We start from the raw sequence: 17,167 nt of genomic DNA, 5'->3' as shown, positions 1-17,167 counted from the left end.
TCTAGACTTTACATGTTGTTGCTTGCCTTCCTCACAGGGTAGAGTTTGGGTTCCCAGGGCAGGCATCCAGAGGAAGGTCGGGAGGGAGGGAGGGAGGGAGGGGGAAAAAGCACTATCACCTTTTATGACTAAGCTCAGAAGTCAGAGAGTATTACTTTTGCTGTATTCTACTGATTTGAGGTGAAGAGAAGGCCAGCCTGCATTTAAAGGGAAGAGAGATTAGATTATCCCGTTTGATGGGAGGAGTGTCAACTAAATTTGCACACATGTTTCAAAACATGAGAGTCTATTTTCCAGACAAAAATTATTTCTCTTCCTCCTACATATAAAATGCACCTATCCCTCCCAAGGCCTTCGTAAATCTCATTTATTATGACATTGGACTCAGACTTAAGGTCCAAGAGCCCATCAAGGCAGACTCTTTGGGTATTGTTCTTCAAGTTCAATCCCTTGAATATGGTTCGTCTTGATCTGAAGACCTGTGAATTAAGAGGGTAAGAAATATATATCCACATACCCCACCACCATTCAGCATATAGTGATGGGACACACATGGGATAGGATAAGTGGTATAAAAGTTGCATTTAGAATGAGGGAAAACAGGAGGCACATAGCAATCACTAGTCCATAACAGTTCTGAAATCTAGCTTGGCACATGTAGCCATTTCTTTGATTAGAGCTTGGTCTTACTTCTTGTGACAGTTGGCTCTGCCCTCTGGGCTTTTGGTTCTGTTCTCTGAGTTTTCCTTCCCTTTCTGTAAAAGTAATGTATGTTTGCAGCTGAGTAGTATTCTCAGTCTGCTTTTTGCCTGATGAAGATTGGGGTCCAAAGACCTCTTTTCAGTGTGTAGGATCTCTGTCCTTTCAACTCTAGCTGATAAAATTCCTTTTAAAAAAAAAAATTATTGGGGCTTCCCTGGTGGCGCAGTGGTTGAGAGTCCGCCTGCCGATGCAGGGGACACGGGCTCATTCCCCGGTCTGGGAAGATCCCACATGCCGCGGAGCGGCTGGGCCCATGAGCCATGGCCGTTGAGCCTGCACATCTGGAGCCTGTGCTCCGCAACGGCAGAGGCCACAACAGTGAGAGGCCCGCATACCGCAGGAAAAAAAAAAATTTATTTATTATTTTTGGCTGCATCAGTTCTTAGTTGCGGCACTCGCGATCTTTCGTTGCGGCACACAGGATTCTCTCTAGTTGTGGCATGTGGGCTCAGTAGTTGTGGCGTGTGGGCTCTGTAATTGTGGCATGTGGGCTCCGTAGTTGCAGTATGCGGGCTTAGTTGCCCCGCAGCATATGGGATCTTAGTTCCTGGATCAGAGATCCAACCTGCATCTCTGCATTGGAAGGCGGATTCTTAACCACTGGACCACCAGGGAAGTCCCCTGATAGAATTTCTTCAAAGAACTTTGTGGATTTCTTGTGAATCAATTTATAATCAGCTTTATTAGACAAAGGCAACACTGACAAATTGCTTTGAAATAAGCTCTTCTATACCTTAGATTCCTTGTAAAACTTTTGGGAAAAACTGCCCTTAAGATTCTTAGAGGACCCTTTCTTAGTTTATGAGGCATCATATTAGATCTTTTGAAGACTTAGTAAAGTTTTACAGTTACATTCATAATTTCCTGGCAGCGCTCTGGATTCAGTCTTTGCCCAGGAGCCATTTCTTAATTGTAGCATCATTTGCCTTCTGATAAGTCTAGGGGTGAGAGAATTTTATTTCAAGCCTAGTAAGTCCTGGATCCTTTATATTTCACAGCTTGTTTTCAGCTTATCTCTTTCCTTTTAGATTTCATTGTCGGGGGCAAGTCAATCAGCAGTTTCCCCAGTCCGCCTGGAAATCTTATCTGGATCATCTAGTTCATTAGGTGCATCTTTTATTTTCCATGTTGCCCCAGGCAACAGCACTGCTAAACTTTCTGCCTGAAGAGTCAGGTCTTCTTTCTTCCCGCTTCCAACAGCTTTCTCTTCGCTTTCCTTTAGGCCCCCTTGAAGGCCCTGCGCCTTCCACTAACAGTCTCCTTAAGGTCCTTCCTGCTGCCTCATTCTCAAAACACACAATGGAGAGTGAAGGGGAGTAGGGCCAGATCATATACGGCCTTATAGACCATCGTAAGGACTTTGGATTTCAGTTGAGTAAGAAGGGAAACCACTGGAGGATGTTGAGAAGGAGAATAAACTGATCTGATCTACATTTTAAAGCATTCCTTCAAATGCAGAGAAGAAGGGATACCATTAATGGAGTTGTTTAAGAAATCCAGGTGAATGGTGATGACTGCTTGGATCTGGGAGTGGTAAGAATTTGACAGATCTTATTTATATTTTTAACATAAGCCAACAGGATTTGCAGATTGATAGAAGAGATAGACAATAAAGAGGCATTGACTGGAGCCAATGGAAGAGTTTTGTACCATTTACTGAGATGGCGAAGACTGCAGGAGAACAGGTTTTTCTGGGAGGGAGTAGAATCATTTCCTCTTTGAACATGGAAACTTTAAGATTCTAATAGGCATCTTAGTGGAGATGTCAAGTAGGCAGTTGGCTTCAGGGGGCAGTTCTGGTCTGGCCATACATTTGGGAGTTGTCATGTATAGATGTCATTTAAAGCCAGGAGCCTGGTTGTAAGATGTGAGCTCAGGGCAATCCAGCCTTTCCTGGTTAGGAGACAGTGAACAATCAGCAAAGGAGATTGTGAAGATGTGGCCAAAAAGGTAGGAGGAAAGGACAGAGGGAGTGGTATACTACAGACCACATGACAAAGGTATTTCAAGACAGTGGGTTAAGACTCTTCACCTGTCGTTAGATTTAACAACTATTGGAGGTCATTGTAGTAGGAACTAGAGTGGGTTCTAAAGTGGACTGAAGAGGGGGTGAGAGGCCTTATCCCTTGGATAAGAAATTATGATCACATTTGGGAAAAATAAATAATGAAGACTAGAGAACAGTTCACATAGCAGATTTATTCCACTTGAGTGAAGGCATAGTGAGAGAGTGGAGATGGTATGTATTTTGGATACAGGCATATTTGAGTTTGAATCTCTGCTTCCCAGTTGGCCAATTGTGGAACTTTGGGCCATCATTCTATCTCCATCTATAAAATGGGGATAGAAGTACTTTTCTTAAAAGGTTGTCAAAAGGATGATGTGAAAAAATAATATGCAAAACATCTAGTACAATGCCTGGCACAAAATAGGTGTGCTAAACATGTAAAATACCATTGTTTTCAGTTTTGTTTTTTTCAAACTACAAATTAGAGTTTTCCATGACCCTTATTTTCTTCTCTGGGTATTATTGGTGTGCTAGAGCAAATAATGATGTTAATCCATAACTGAGACTGTCTAGTCCACCCCACTACACTTTTAGTCTTCCTTTTGGCTTGGTTGTATACTTGGCCAGTGGTATTAGGATTAGAGGAAAGCGTACTGACCCATTGTCAGGAGACTTGAATGATTCCCTGACTCATTGGCAATATGACCTTGAACACATCACTAGGCCTTTCAGAGACTTAAATACCCCATCTGTAAATAGGGAGTCATAATCTAAGCTCTATGCTCTATCTGTTTTTTTAAAGTCTTCTCTAACCTGAAACTACTCCCCAAATTACCACCGTACGTGAAATTCCCAACACTCCCCATATGGCATTTTATAATTTAGAAAATGATTTCATATTCATCGACTCATAACAAGCCCTATCAACTAATTTATCTGCCCAGTACTGTGATGTGAGGAAAAATCAAACTTCTATTCTACTTGAACCTTTTCAATTGAACCAATTGAATGAGATAACAAATCCAGAAATGGGCTTAGAATAGTTCCAGACATATAGTGAGGCCAATAAAGGCAAGCTACAGTTGTTAAATCTCAAAGTAAATTCTAAGTTTTTTGATTAATGGGCCATGTCTTATATCTCACCATGTCTTTGCATCTCTGCATATCCCAAAGTAGATAGGACATTGCTGGATGTAGAAGGGATGCATCCAATAAATCAATACTGACCAAATGAAAAAAAGAGGGAGTGAGAGGAAGTAGACTATAGAATTTTTTCCCCAGAGATTTGACTTAAAGTACAGAAGTAAAATGGGCAGATATAGGGATCAAAAAGGTGTGTGTGTGTGTGTGTGTCTCTGTGTGTGTGTGTTTTAATATGGGAGAAATAAAAGCATGTATTCAGCCAGGAATGATTCTATGGAAAGGGAAACTTTGATGATGCAGGGAAGAGAGCAGAAAATTGCTGGAACCAAGTTCCTGAATAGATGGGAAGGGATGGGCTTAAGTGGAGCGTGGCCATTCATCCACAGTGAAAAGACAGAGAGAAGACAGGACACCAGCACAGATACAGGCAGGTTGGTAGATGCTGTGAGAATGCATACATGTTCTCTCCTCATGGCTTCAGTTTTCTAAGTGAAATAAGCAAGGTCATCAGCTGAGAGCGAGAAAGGGGGAGGAGAAAGTGTGAAGGAGTTATCCAGGCAGGTGAAAGAATAAAATATTGTAGGATTCTGAGTGGTACCAAGGGTTCCCTTGGGTTACTGATAATGACTTTAAAGTGAGCGCATCTGTGATTGTACAATTTGAGTCTCCAGTCATGGTCAGCCTCTCAGGTTTTGGCATGGAGAAGGCAGAGAGTTGGCGGGTGTTTTTTTCAGTGGATATCATGGAGGGAAGATCGTTCAAGGGAACTGACGATAACTGCGAGTGAATGAAGATAACGGATCGTGAGCAAAGTGAGGACCTGGGTTGGGACAGGGAAGAGAGACGGTGAAAAGGTAGTAGGATCTCTGACTTGTGTATCCTGGTGGAATCAGAATATTAGCAGGGGTGAGCTTGGAAAAGAGGAGTTGGTAGTGAGTTGAATGTATAAATCTTGAAATTGAGATTGTGCATTCCTATTAGGACAATATTCTTGAGAATGGCTTGGTTTGAATGTAAGATGGAAAGGGCTTCAGTTCCTTGGACCTGCTGTTCTGTATTTTGGGGCAAGTTGTTTAATCAGTGGTTCAGTTTCCTCATTTGTCAAGTGGTAATTATAGTAGTTCCTAATTCATCGAGGTATTAAGAGGACTAAATGAGTGAATGAATGTAAAGTCTTCAACAGTGCCTGGCACATGGTAAGCATTTAATAAGCATTAGCTGTTACTGTTGTTACTTCTCTAGGTCTTAGGTGGTGCCAGGGTCCATGTGAAAGAACTGAGGAATAGTCCCTGGGGCCAGTGACACTTCTTGAGGAGCCAGATGGTCCAACAGTAATTAATTGGAATCCACTTTTGTTGAAAAAAATGGGGCCCAGTTACCACCACCCCCCCCACACACACTTCCCTCAGTGATGGCCTAATGGCAAGCCCTGGTTTCTGTCCCTGCTGTGAGTTAGCTCTGTGACGGTGGTTTTACCTGAGGTCCTAAGGCTTCTGTGATTGATACCAAGGAGCAAATTAAAACCACGTCCTGTGAATGTTGCTTAGAAGGCCTGAGATGTGTCTATATAGGGACACTGGAAAATGAGTGTGGACAAAGTACAAATAGCTATCACCATAGTCCTGGATTTCTGGGAACCTATGTACAAATTACGTCAAGTCCTAGAACTCTGCAGGAATGAGCCGTAGTATCCTTTTTTTTTTTTTTTTTTTTTTTATTTTTTTTTCGTAGTATCCTTTTTTGAGATCTTTTTGGCTCCATTGTCACTTATAGATTGTCAACTTTTCATACTCCCTTAGATCAAGAAGTTATTTTGTTATATTGATGAAGACTGTGCTTTTAAAGTCTTTTTTTTTGATCTAGAGGAAACATTATTAAATATCATTGTGGTATTCTTAAATTCTCCAAAGGTGAGTCAGAATTATACTCAGTGTTAAATAAGATGCAGCAAAGCTCTTTTTATTTGATGCTGTCCATGCTTTATGTAAGATGTTTTAGGGCTTATTCTACTATTAGAGCTCTAGGAGACTCCAAAAGAACAGTTGACAAATGGAAGGTTGGACCCTGAATTTAATACATATCTTTTGAAGATTAGGATATTGGTTTACTGGACAGCGTTAGAGTTTTAAAATCTAATTTTGAGACTGTTACCTAGGAAGTTGATGAAATCGAGACATGATCAGCCAAGGTGGATAAAAGACGCTCAGGGCATTTAGCCAAGACTGTCAGAGAGTAAGAAGAAACTTGTGCCCATCTGTCATTTCTCTTCGGGTTGCATAAATGCCATTATTAAGATTGACAGGACTGAAGAGGTAAGGCCCCCTAACTACTGGACTCCTGCACCCTGGCAAAGAGTCATTGCCAAGGAGGGCTTGTCATCTTGACTCCTCGGTGATTGGGTATTGGAGTTACAGTTTGTTAACATTCTCCTGTGTTAGGAAGCCCACTGTAGAAATCAGGATGAGAGAGCAGGGTCTGTTTTGGTTAATTGTCACCTTATCTTCCTGCAAAATAGGATCTAATTCAGCTTGTGAGGATATACAGAACTATAGGATATAAGTTTGAAATAGGAGAGAGAGAGGAGATGGGGGACAGGAAGGGGGCAGGATGGAAAGATTTTCCTAGAGACTGAACAGCTTGAATGTTGAGAGATGATGAGAGAGATGGGGGCTGTCTCTCCTCGTGACTGTCTAGGTAGCAAGCGCAGTTCAGGAAAGCTGTTCTGTAGCCCAGCACCAGTGACCACTGCTCAGCTCTCTGCTTCTCTCTTTCCCCCAACCCAGGACAGATGGGAAGACTGAATGGGACATTGCTTCTGGAAGTCCTTCAGGTCTTCTTTTTCTGGAAGTCCTTCAGGAACATTGATTTCTTAGCTGCACAGTTACTAGTTATCAGGTAGCACTGATTTCAGGAAGTCCTCAGCTATAAAGGACTTGGAGTATTGTGTTCTATGTTGTTACTTAAAAATGGATCCATTAGCTTTAAGAGCAGTGGAGCTGTTAGATATCATTCTTATAAAAACTTAGGGCTGTGTTCTCCATTTCTATTTTGGGAAAGTTTTTTTATTTGCGAGCATGCTGTTCAAAGGTTTTCTCTTCAATGATGCCTTCCTGTACTTACCCTGAAGAGCTCATTTTCTTTTTACATCATCTTTTTGTCTCATATGTATTCATTTTATACACATGATCATCTCACCACATTATATTTCAACTCTGTGTCTATGTGTCTGGTAAACTGTGGGTGCGCCACGGTCAGGGAAAAGTTTCAGTCATTTGTGTTTTCCTACACTCCCCAAGACAAGATCTGACATGACATATAAAGAATATATGTAGTGGGTATTCCACAAATGTTAAGTGAATGAATGGTATCACAGTTTTAGAGCCTACATCCATTCTGGATATAGGTGAATATTCTGAATGTAGACCCTAAAACTGAAACTGGGATGCTGTGTTCATTGGCAAATTCTGTGCCCTTTTTTCTCACTGGTGATGGAGCAGCTGCCTGATGTGTTTCATGGTGATCACACATGTGCTGTGTTTGATTGCTTGTTGATAATGTGTGGTGACAAGTGTCATCATGGGATGGCTGCTTTGGTTCCAAGGTCATTTCTTTCCTTTGGTTGAGCGTAAGTGGGTTTTACATTTTAAATGCTAGCTTATGGAACCTGGTGGCTCGTGTTTTATTATGTACGTTCTGGGGCATTTATCATTGTCTGACCTCTGTAACCCCTGGTTTCCATTTAGATCAAATGCAATGCGTGCGCGGCAAGCGCTGGATTGATATTTAGCGTATCTAATGTGCAGTGAGCAGCCTTTGGCTGAGTCTTGACTCTTCCTTTTTTGCTGCAAAATTGTAATTTCTAACTCATCTCAGAAACTTCATTGTACTTTTTCACCTCACAAATCTGATTGCTCTCAAGGAAAGATTTATTTTAAAAGTGTACAGACTATCATTAGGTGAAAAATTTTAAGAGATTAACCAGTCTTTTCCGTTACATTTAGTTTAAAATTTCCTTCTTGTTTTCTTTACCTGGCTTTTTAATGACTGGAAATCATTCTGGAGGGGAAAACAGACAGACAATGATTCGGTTTGAGGAAAATGTTTGTAAAGTTTGTTTTGGGGGGAGATGATGATGTTAAAAGGAAACTCTCTTGCAATTTCTGTCTTTTACTAGTTTCAAGATGAGATTAGACAGAGGAGGAAGACCAGAGGCCTCTTCCCTCCCCTCCTTTCTTGCCCCAAGCACTTAGTGCAGTGTAAGGCCTAGTATTATGTGTGCCTTGACATCTGGAGAAAACTGGGAAGGCCTCTCATGGCCCAACTCCAAGTCTCCTCCCAAAAGTGCTCTTGTGGGTAGGGTCTCCTCCCCGAATAACCCTCCAGGACCCCAGCCAGCTGACATCTTGATTTTGGCCTTGGGAAACCTAGAGCAAAGAAACCAACTCATCTGCAGACCTTGGAGTTAATAAATGGGTGGTGTTGTAAGCCTCTACATTTGTGATAACTTGTTATGGCAGCAATAGAAACCTGATGCAAGTGTTTATGGTTGAGTGTGTTTTCCTTGGTTTTATCTTACTTGAAAAATCCAGGGATAGTCAAACCCTTTTGTTTAACATGAATTGCAAGAAACAGTCCACCCACCTAATGTTTCCATTTTGTGGGAAGCAGCCATAGCTTTATATACCTAGAGGAAAGGGTCTGCTCTGTGTCCAACACACAGCTGAGCATTTGAATTGATTTTACTTGATTTGAATGAATCAGTGTTTCCCTGGGAGCCATTTATTTTAACACCAAAGCCACATCTTTAGCCATTGTGGGCTTCAAAAGCAGTTCACTGATTATGGCCTCTTCTTCAAATGTATCTTTTTTACTTTAAAAGTGAGTGTTTCTAGACCTTCAAAAATTGAGACGTGATAAGGAGCGGAGTAATGAACATTGTGTCATAAGTTGCTACCCGTTTATATTGGTTACCTTTTGAAAAAGTTGGAAAATCTGAAACTGCTCTAGGAGTGGCAAATAGTGAAGATTATGTGTACATGAATAGAGTTAAGTATTGTAATAAAATCTTACAATAAAATGATTATGACATTCATTTAGGATGAATGACTTTTATATGTAATTAGGAATAAAAGGTAAGGGGATTATGTAAAATATTATAATTACTATTTATAATTACTGCTACTGTTATATAGCAGAGCAAGCATTTCTGCCCTTAGTGGAGGGGCAGAGAAAGGGAAGCTGGGCAGAAAGGTTCTCTTAGACTCCTTTTGTGGCTTGTGATTCTTGATCCAGTGTGGTCAGGAGAGTGTGAATGATTTCACCAGGACAAACACAAGAGTGCTAGGAATGATGTGGCTCAAGGTGGACCAGCTCCTACCTCCCTGCTATGAGAATTGCTCCTTCTTCATCCGGGAACATGAGAAAATGGAAACTGGTTACCTCAGCCCTTGGAATCTCCAGCATTTGGCCAGAACAACAGGGTAAAGTTTCCACCTTGCCCACCACCCCCGACTTTCCAGGCAGTGGAATCCCTTCGACTGTGTGCTTCTATGGGAGCCCCGGGTGTCCCCTTTGTACTTGGTTTGCTTCTCCCCTGTGCTTCCTCCACATGAAGATGAGGCAGAAGGCTTGTTTCTTTTTCTTTCAGTGATTTTATTTCACAAAGGTGAGATTTAAAGGAAGGCCTCTCCACAGAGCCCCCAATTCTCCCATCACTGTCTAAAATTCTATTCATCAAAAATTAATTTGAATTAATAAGCAAGTACCTTAGACTGGCTAATGGCACTTATTAAGAATGACCATCACACCTTAATAATAATCATCACTAGCATGTGTTGCATGCTTAGCGTGAGCCAGGGGCTCTTCTGAAGACTTCGCATGACTTAGTTGATTTAATCCCCCTAGCAAGCCTACGAAGGTTCAGAGAGGGAGGTCCAGTAACTGGTTCCAAGCTACATGGTGATAATGAGGGGAGAGCCAGGACAGAATCCAGACCGGTCTGCTCTGGGACTCGAACCTTCAGTCACTGTGCTGAGCCACCTCTCCTGGATTGCTTAATGAGGATGTGATTTGATTTGGTTGCTTTCTTCCTTACATCTAGCAGCAATACCTGTAAGGGATGGGACTGGATATGAAAAGAGTAAAGACATTTTAGGGGTAGACATGTCTGTAGGGGAATTGTTACAGGGACTCTGGAAAGAGATTGGGGGGCATTCTCTGCAGCCGTTGTTTTCCCACCAGAGGCGGTAAGAAGTTCACTCACTAGCATCTTGATGTTACTGATCTCATAACCAGTACGAGAATTCAACTAAGAACCCAGCATGGGCTCTCTCCTGTTTCTCTTCTCTGCTTCTCTCCAAACGTTGACATTTTTCTTTTCTTTTAATGTCCTAGCAACAGAAAACTCTTATGTAAGTTTATGTGTATATAGCATAAATGAAATGTTTTACTTATTATTTAAATGTTATTTAAAAAAATAACACTTTCCAAATACTCTTGAAGCGAAGGCCAATGAAAAGCAACTAATTTATGTAATTACCCTTTTCTTCCTCACACAGTATTGGCTGGATCCTGCGAAAACCCTAGCTGAACACAAAGAACTGATCAACAGTAGGTATTTGATTTTAACTTTGTTCAAATTTGAAAATAATATAATGTCCATGATTAGATGGGTGCAGAAATAGGCTTTAATACTACGTAGGTGAATATTAGCACTTGAGTGCCAGAATATGGAGATGGGTGTTTGTACGTTGCCAGGTCTCTGCAAACTCTGATTAGATTTGTATAGATAAAGACTCTGAGTGGATCTGAGTATTGAATTTGGATTTTGTATGCACCTGGCCGGGACTTTTGTCTGTGACTTTTCCACTGTCTTTAAAATTTCACCTTCAGACAGAAAAGGCAGAGAGGCACTGGTTTGAAAAAGAGGTGGACATCCGACCTTTTAAAGTGCTTGGGTTTCTTGGGTTAAGGAGTGGTCTTGCCCTTCACATTATTCAGTTGGCTGAGATGGTAATTAAGGAGTGCCCTCGTAACCTGAAAGATTGCTGTGGCTTCAGAAAGGACTCATCTGTTTTGGTTTTAATTTTATCAATGTGCATCTTACTAGGTGACTCAGAGTCTAATTAAGGTTATATTCATTAACGTTAATTTCCATAACCCAAGTTTTTATTTATAAATGTGCATGTGCACACACACTTGCAGCCCTTAAGTATGCAGAACAGTAGTTATTTTTAAATCGTCTTTATTAAAATTATGGTAAAATATCGGTATAGAACATAAGGTGTACCACTTTGACCACTTGGGGGTGTACAATTCAGCAACGTTAAGTACGTTCACATTGTTATGCAGCCATTACCACTGTCCATCTCCAAAATGTTTTCCATCTTCCCAAACTGAAACTGTATCATTAGACCATTTTGCTTTAATGTACAAATTATTGCTAATAAGATCTAGTGGATTCTTCTGGCCTCTCCTACCCCCATTCTGATTCTGTACTTTCCATATGTATTGGCTCACTCCCTGTGGTAAAATGGGTCACATGATGCTTTACGGACCCCCAAGGGCAGGAACCGAGCTGTGCCTCAGAAAGGAACTGGGAGCTAAGAACTGCAGAATGAACAGTCAGGGACTCAGTGAGTACTGTTTCTCTGAACATCAGCATCATTTTTGTTTCTGTCTGTGGCCTGGCTCTCTTTAAGCCTCCTCAGTTTCCAAGTTACAGCTCTAGCCACAGGCAGAAGTGCACTGACTGTCTCTGAATTGCAATTCCGAATTCTAGGGCGGGTGTCGGACCAGCCCAGTTTGAGTCAGTAGCTCACTTCAGTCCTGTCAGCTATGTCTAGGCTTTTTGCAAGGTCAGTGCAAACATAGCCGCTAGGGGCCAGCATTCTGGATGGGAGTGGGCAACAGGTTTCAAAGATGGGGCTGGAGGCCTCAAAATATATACCTTAGACATCATCAAGTTCTGCCTACTCAGCCTACACAGGAGTAAATCCTAATCAGAAACAGCTTATGACCTGCCATGGATGAGACGCTGCTTGACAGCAGAGGGATGACTGAAGTCCTGACCTTCTGACTTCTAATACCACGTGCTTCTTGAGTGAGCAAACTGCCCACTAAAGGCTGAGGGGAAGCAGGAGGTTTATGTGATTAGCTGTGAATGCAGAAAACTTCCAAGAGGTAGGCACTCCAGTTTAACAAGTCTCATCCCTTGGGATCTAGAAATCTGCACTTTTCCAAAATACTCAGGTATAATAATAAATACAGTAAATATCTATCTTGTCCATTTGAACCACTTATTTTATTACCAGTTCAACTAGAAAAATGGTACAGATGAACCAGTTTGCAGGGCAGAAAGAGAGACACAGATGTAGAGGACAAACGTATGGACACCAAGCGGGGAAAGCGGCGGGGGCGTGTGGTGGTGAGGGTGGTGGTGTGATGAATTGGGCTATTGGGATTGACATGTATACACTGATGTGTATAAAATGGATGACTAATAAGAACCTGCTGTATAAAAAAATAAAAAAAATACCAGTCCAAAAATTTCAGGAATTGTTATTTTAAAACAAATGCAAAGGTTTTTTATAAGAAAAAAGTTCAGATTTCTACCCAAATGATGAAGAAAAATAGAAATTATTTTATTTAAGGTGTATTATTCAAGTGTTCCTAAGAGCATTTGAAGTATCTATTTCATTACATGGCATGAAATATTATGTTTAATATCTATAATCTGTAATGCAATTACTTTCTCATCCTAAATAAATGTCATCCTATTAAAAATTTGACGTACAGGAAGAATAAAACACTGATATTACAATTGAAGAAAAGTTATGTAAGTGAATAATGCATAATTTTTTATCTCATAAGATAGTTTGATAATTAACAAGGGAGAATGGCTCTCACATCTCCAGCAGATAAGTCAGAAGGAATATCTGTAAAAATGACAGAATATCTGCTAGTCGTCAGGATTCTCATAGGTGCATTATGATTTAGTTATCCTGAGCTAATGGGAGACTATTATCATTAAAGGCCTTGAAATTAGTCTTCACAAAAGGTAGATTAGAGGATTCCCAGTTTCTGGCTTCTATTTTGCTAGAGTAAAACAACATTAATTTACTTTACATAAGGATTTCTTAAAGGTAGACTCTGTGGAAAGACATAGATCAAGATGATAATCTAGGAATTTACTTCATCAGCACCTGATATTTATAGTCAGTCTTAGGCTAGGAAGCCAAAAAATACCTAGGTAGACATATCCTTGCTCCAAAATCTCCATTTCTCTAGCCTTTGATTGATCTATAAAACAGTGATGTGTAGATGAAGTATTTGCTTGCTCTAAAGGTGTTATAATATTTTCCCTGAGAGCCTGTATGCAATAGTGGCCAGCAGGCACTGAACTCTAAGTACTAGCAAACGTGGTTCTCATCATTGGGATCTTGGACGAGTTGCTTTACCTCCTTGGAGCTTTTCCTGCCTTGCATATGTTACCAGATGCTTGTTGGGAATCAGATGTTTAGGAAACATTTTTGCACATTATCAAATACAGTCGAATAGTAATTTATATATTTGGATACCAGACACTTTGTATGTAAGTGGGAAAGGGAGGGCTGATTTGGGCCAAAAGTCCTTAAAGAAAATTAGTCCAAACAACGTTTTTCATTATATATTTTTCAAACTTCTGCTTAACTGCTCATCACTAAATACATTTCAACTATTTAGGCTTGGTCAATAGGGTGCAATCTGTCATGTTCCAGAGAATAAAAGCAGCTCTGGAGTCTGGACAAGGCCTTCCTCCCTTTGTGTACCATCTCAGCAGCATCTGTGCTCCTTCTGCCCCCAGATGCCAGCCCTGGTGTCCTGCAGGTGCAGGTGGACCCATCTGCTCAGTAACACAGAGTTTGATTGGCACAGATCAGCAGCGGGTGGACTTCCTGGCTTTTCTAAATACTTAACAGTCAGTGCCTCCTTGACATCTGTGTTCAGGTGTAGAGGTCTGTTTGTCAGAAATAAGGAAACATAGAACTCAGACATATGGAATCAACTCTAACCGTAAATTGTAACAAAGTTTCTTTTAAAATTTAGTTTCTAAAAAAGCTCCAGCCTAAGGTGTGCCTTACACAGGAAGGCGTAGCTTAGGGGAGCAGGGCGAGGCCCTAGTGTTGCTTGTCTTCTTTGTTCCAGGAACAGGGATTTTATACACATAGCTTGTGTGTCATAATAATAATAAATAATAACATAGTTCATATATTGTAAGTTCATTATGGCTTTGTTATCTGTTGTTCTATGTAACTTCCTCTCCCCAGCTTCTAAATTTGTGACTTTATTTACTTAGTTAAAAATGAAAATAAACTGTATGTCTGTTATACAGTATCAGAGACTTGGGATAACAGTGTGTGGGTGGAAGTATTTTTACACAGGTGCCTGTTTCATATCTTTTTTATTTGTGTGGGAGAGCTTTTGTTGGAGAAAATAATTAGAAACTATGACCACGGATTGGTGCACCAGGTAACAAATCCATTTTAAAACAGATTTAATATAAGATCTACTTACCACACTGCTCAGAAGTATGCAGTTTTGGAAACAGTGCAGGTTATATTTGTACCTTCTGAAATAGAAATATTTCTAGTGAAAATATAATGTGGCTGGCAAACGAAGGGGCTTGTGTCCTCTTGCACAGTATGAGTGTTTAATTATATTTTATATTTTCCCAGGTACAATTCCAGATTTTGTTTCATATATATTTGGTATTTGTGCATGTAGTTCTTCTGTGTGTGGTAAATGACTGAGATGAGAAATGTGTTCTTAAATATGTAAGAACATATTTTTAGATTCAGAAAAGTTTAAGAATGAAACAAATATTGCTCCTAATCCTACCACATAGCCTCACTGATAATTTTGTTTTTAAATGGTAAGAGATATACATGATAAGAAATTTCTGACTTATCAGTTTTGCTAAAAGTAGAATTTAAATGTTCTCACTGAAAGGAAAAGTTAGTATGTGAGGGGATGGATGTGTTAATTAGCTTGCTGGGGAGAAATGCTTTCACAATGTATACTTTTAAATATCTTATACTTTAATTTGTCGCTTATACCTCAATAAAGCTGAGCAAAAAAAGTTTACAGCCCCTCTTCCCAAAGTTTACCACTCTTGGTAATTTCTTATGCATTCTTCTGTTGGGGTGTGGGCCCATATTTTAACAGATAACTTTCTTTTACACACAGAAGGAGTCATATTTCTGCAGTCAGAAATAGAGCTTGGTGATCTTTTCCCATCAGTACATAAAGTTCCCCTCTGCCCATTTAAACGGTTGAATGGTACCCTGTGTATGTCCTGTGGTTGACTTAAATGGTCCACCTGCTGCTGAGTATTTAAATTGTTTCCACCATTTTGCAGATTTGGGGGGTACTTTTTGCAATACTTGGGTGGTTTTTAAAACTATTCATTTTGTTTATCAGTACTCTTTCTTCATTATGAAAAATACATATGTTGTAGAAAATGTGAAAAATGGAAAAATTAGAAATAAATAAAACTTGTGCTTATCTCACTAACCAGAGATGAGAAGAACTGGCAATATTCTAATGTATTTGGTCCTGTCTTTTTTCTTGTGTTTATGAGCACATAGACCCATACTACATAGGTAACTACATAGTTGAAGCCTTACTATTGCCCAATTCTGAACCCTTGTTTTTTCATTTTGCATTTTCTGTCTTTAGAGATTCTTGGTGAGTGTAATTTTTTAAACAACTTTGTTGAGGTATCTTTGACATAAAAAATTTGTATATATTTAAGGTGTACAACTTGATGTTTTGACAGACGTATACATTGTGAAAAGAGTACCACATCAAGCTAAATAATTTATCTATAACCTTGGCATAGTTACCGGGGTGGGCGTGGGGTGAGAAGATTTAAATTAAGATCTATCCTCTTAGCCAATTTCAAGTATGGAATACAGTAGTAGTATACAATAGTTAACTATCGTCCCCAAACTCTACATTAAATCACCAGAACTCATTCATCTTGCATAACTGACACTTTTTACTGTTTGACTGACAGCTTCCCATGTCTCCTTCCTCCTGGCCCTGTGCAGCCACCATTCTACTCTCTGCACTTAGGCATGTGACTGTTTTAGATTCCACATATAAGTGAGATCAGGCAGTATTTGTTTTTTTGTGTCTGGCTTGTTGCACATAGCTTAATGTTCTCCAGGTTCATCCATGTTGTCACAAATGGGAGGATTTCCTTCTTTTCATGGCTGAATAATATTACATTGTGTTTGTATATCCCATTTCTTTGTGCACATTCATCTACTGATAGGTTGTTTCCATGTCTTGGCTTTTGTAAATAATGTTGCAGTGAAAATGGGGGTGCATACATCTCTTGGAGATCCTGATTTCATTTCCTTTTGATAAATACCCAGTAGTGGGATTGTTGGCTCATATGGTAGCTCTGTTTTTAACTTTCTGAGGAACTTCCATACTGTTTTCCCTAATGGTTTGATCAATTTCCATCCCACCAACAGTGCACAAGGCTTCCCCTTTCTCCACATCCTCATCAACACTTTTGTCTTTTTTTTTTTTTTTTTTTTTTTTTTGCGGTACACGGGCCTCTCACTGTTGTGGCCTCTCCCATTGCGGAGCACAGGCTCCGGACGTGCAGGCCCAGTGGCCATGGCTCACGGGCCCAGCTGCTCCGTGGCATGTGGGATCCTCCTGGACTGGGGCACGAACCCGTGTCCCCTGCATCGGCAGGCGGACTCTCAACCACTGCACCACCAGGGAAGCCCCACTTTTGTCTTTTTGACAATAGCCTTTCTTGTAGCTGTGAGGCTGGCATCTCACTGTGGTTTTGATTTGCATTTTCCTGATGATTAGCCATGTTGAATATCTTTTCATGTATCTTCTGGCCATTTAAATGTCTTCTTTGGAAAAATGTTTATTTAGGTTCCATTATTGTAATTGGGTTATTTGTTTTTTTGCTATTGAGTTGTATAAGTTCCTCATATATTTTGGATATTAACCCCTTATCCAGTATATGGTTTGCAAATATTTTTGCTGAGTGTAATTTTTAGTAGTTGTGTAATATTACACTACTACTTTGACTAATTTATAATGTGAAATTTAATTTCTATTTCTTATTTTTAGCTGGACCTCCGTATACTTTGTATTTTGGTATTAAATTCTATGCCGAAGATCCATGTAAGCTTAAAGAAGAAATAACCAGGTATAGTACTGACTTTGCTTTTGATCAGT

The 17,167-nt window shown here is 40.1% G+C and overlaps 1 protein-coding gene across 2 annotated transcripts in view; it reads left to right on the top strand.

Annotated features, from left to right (window-relative positions):
• Positions 1 to 17,167, top strand: part of EPB41L4A (erythrocyte membrane protein band 4.1 like 4A) — a 275,254-nt gene that overhangs the window by 140,775 nt on the left and 117,312 nt on the right. For both annotated transcript variants that reach the window (XM_032627984.1, XM_032627985.1), the window contains exons 4-5: positions 10,471 to 10,522; positions 17,060 to 17,138. In XM_032627984.1, the coding sequence (XP_032483875.1) occupies positions 10,471 to 10,522; positions 17,060 to 17,138 (131 nt within the window). The remainder of the gene's footprint in view (positions 1 to 10,470; positions 10,523 to 17,059; positions 17,139 to 17,167) is intronic.

The sequence above is a fragment of the Phocoena sinus genome, chromosome 3 (genome assembly GCF_008692025.1).
Source record: "Phocoena sinus isolate mPhoSin1 chromosome 3, mPhoSin1.pri, whole genome shotgun sequence".
Taxonomy (NCBI): Eukaryota; Metazoa; Chordata; class Mammalia; order Artiodactyla; family Phocoenidae; genus Phocoena; species Phocoena sinus.
The sequence above is the reverse complement of the archived record's forward strand: the minus strand, read 5'-3'. Positions and strand labels throughout refer to the sequence as shown.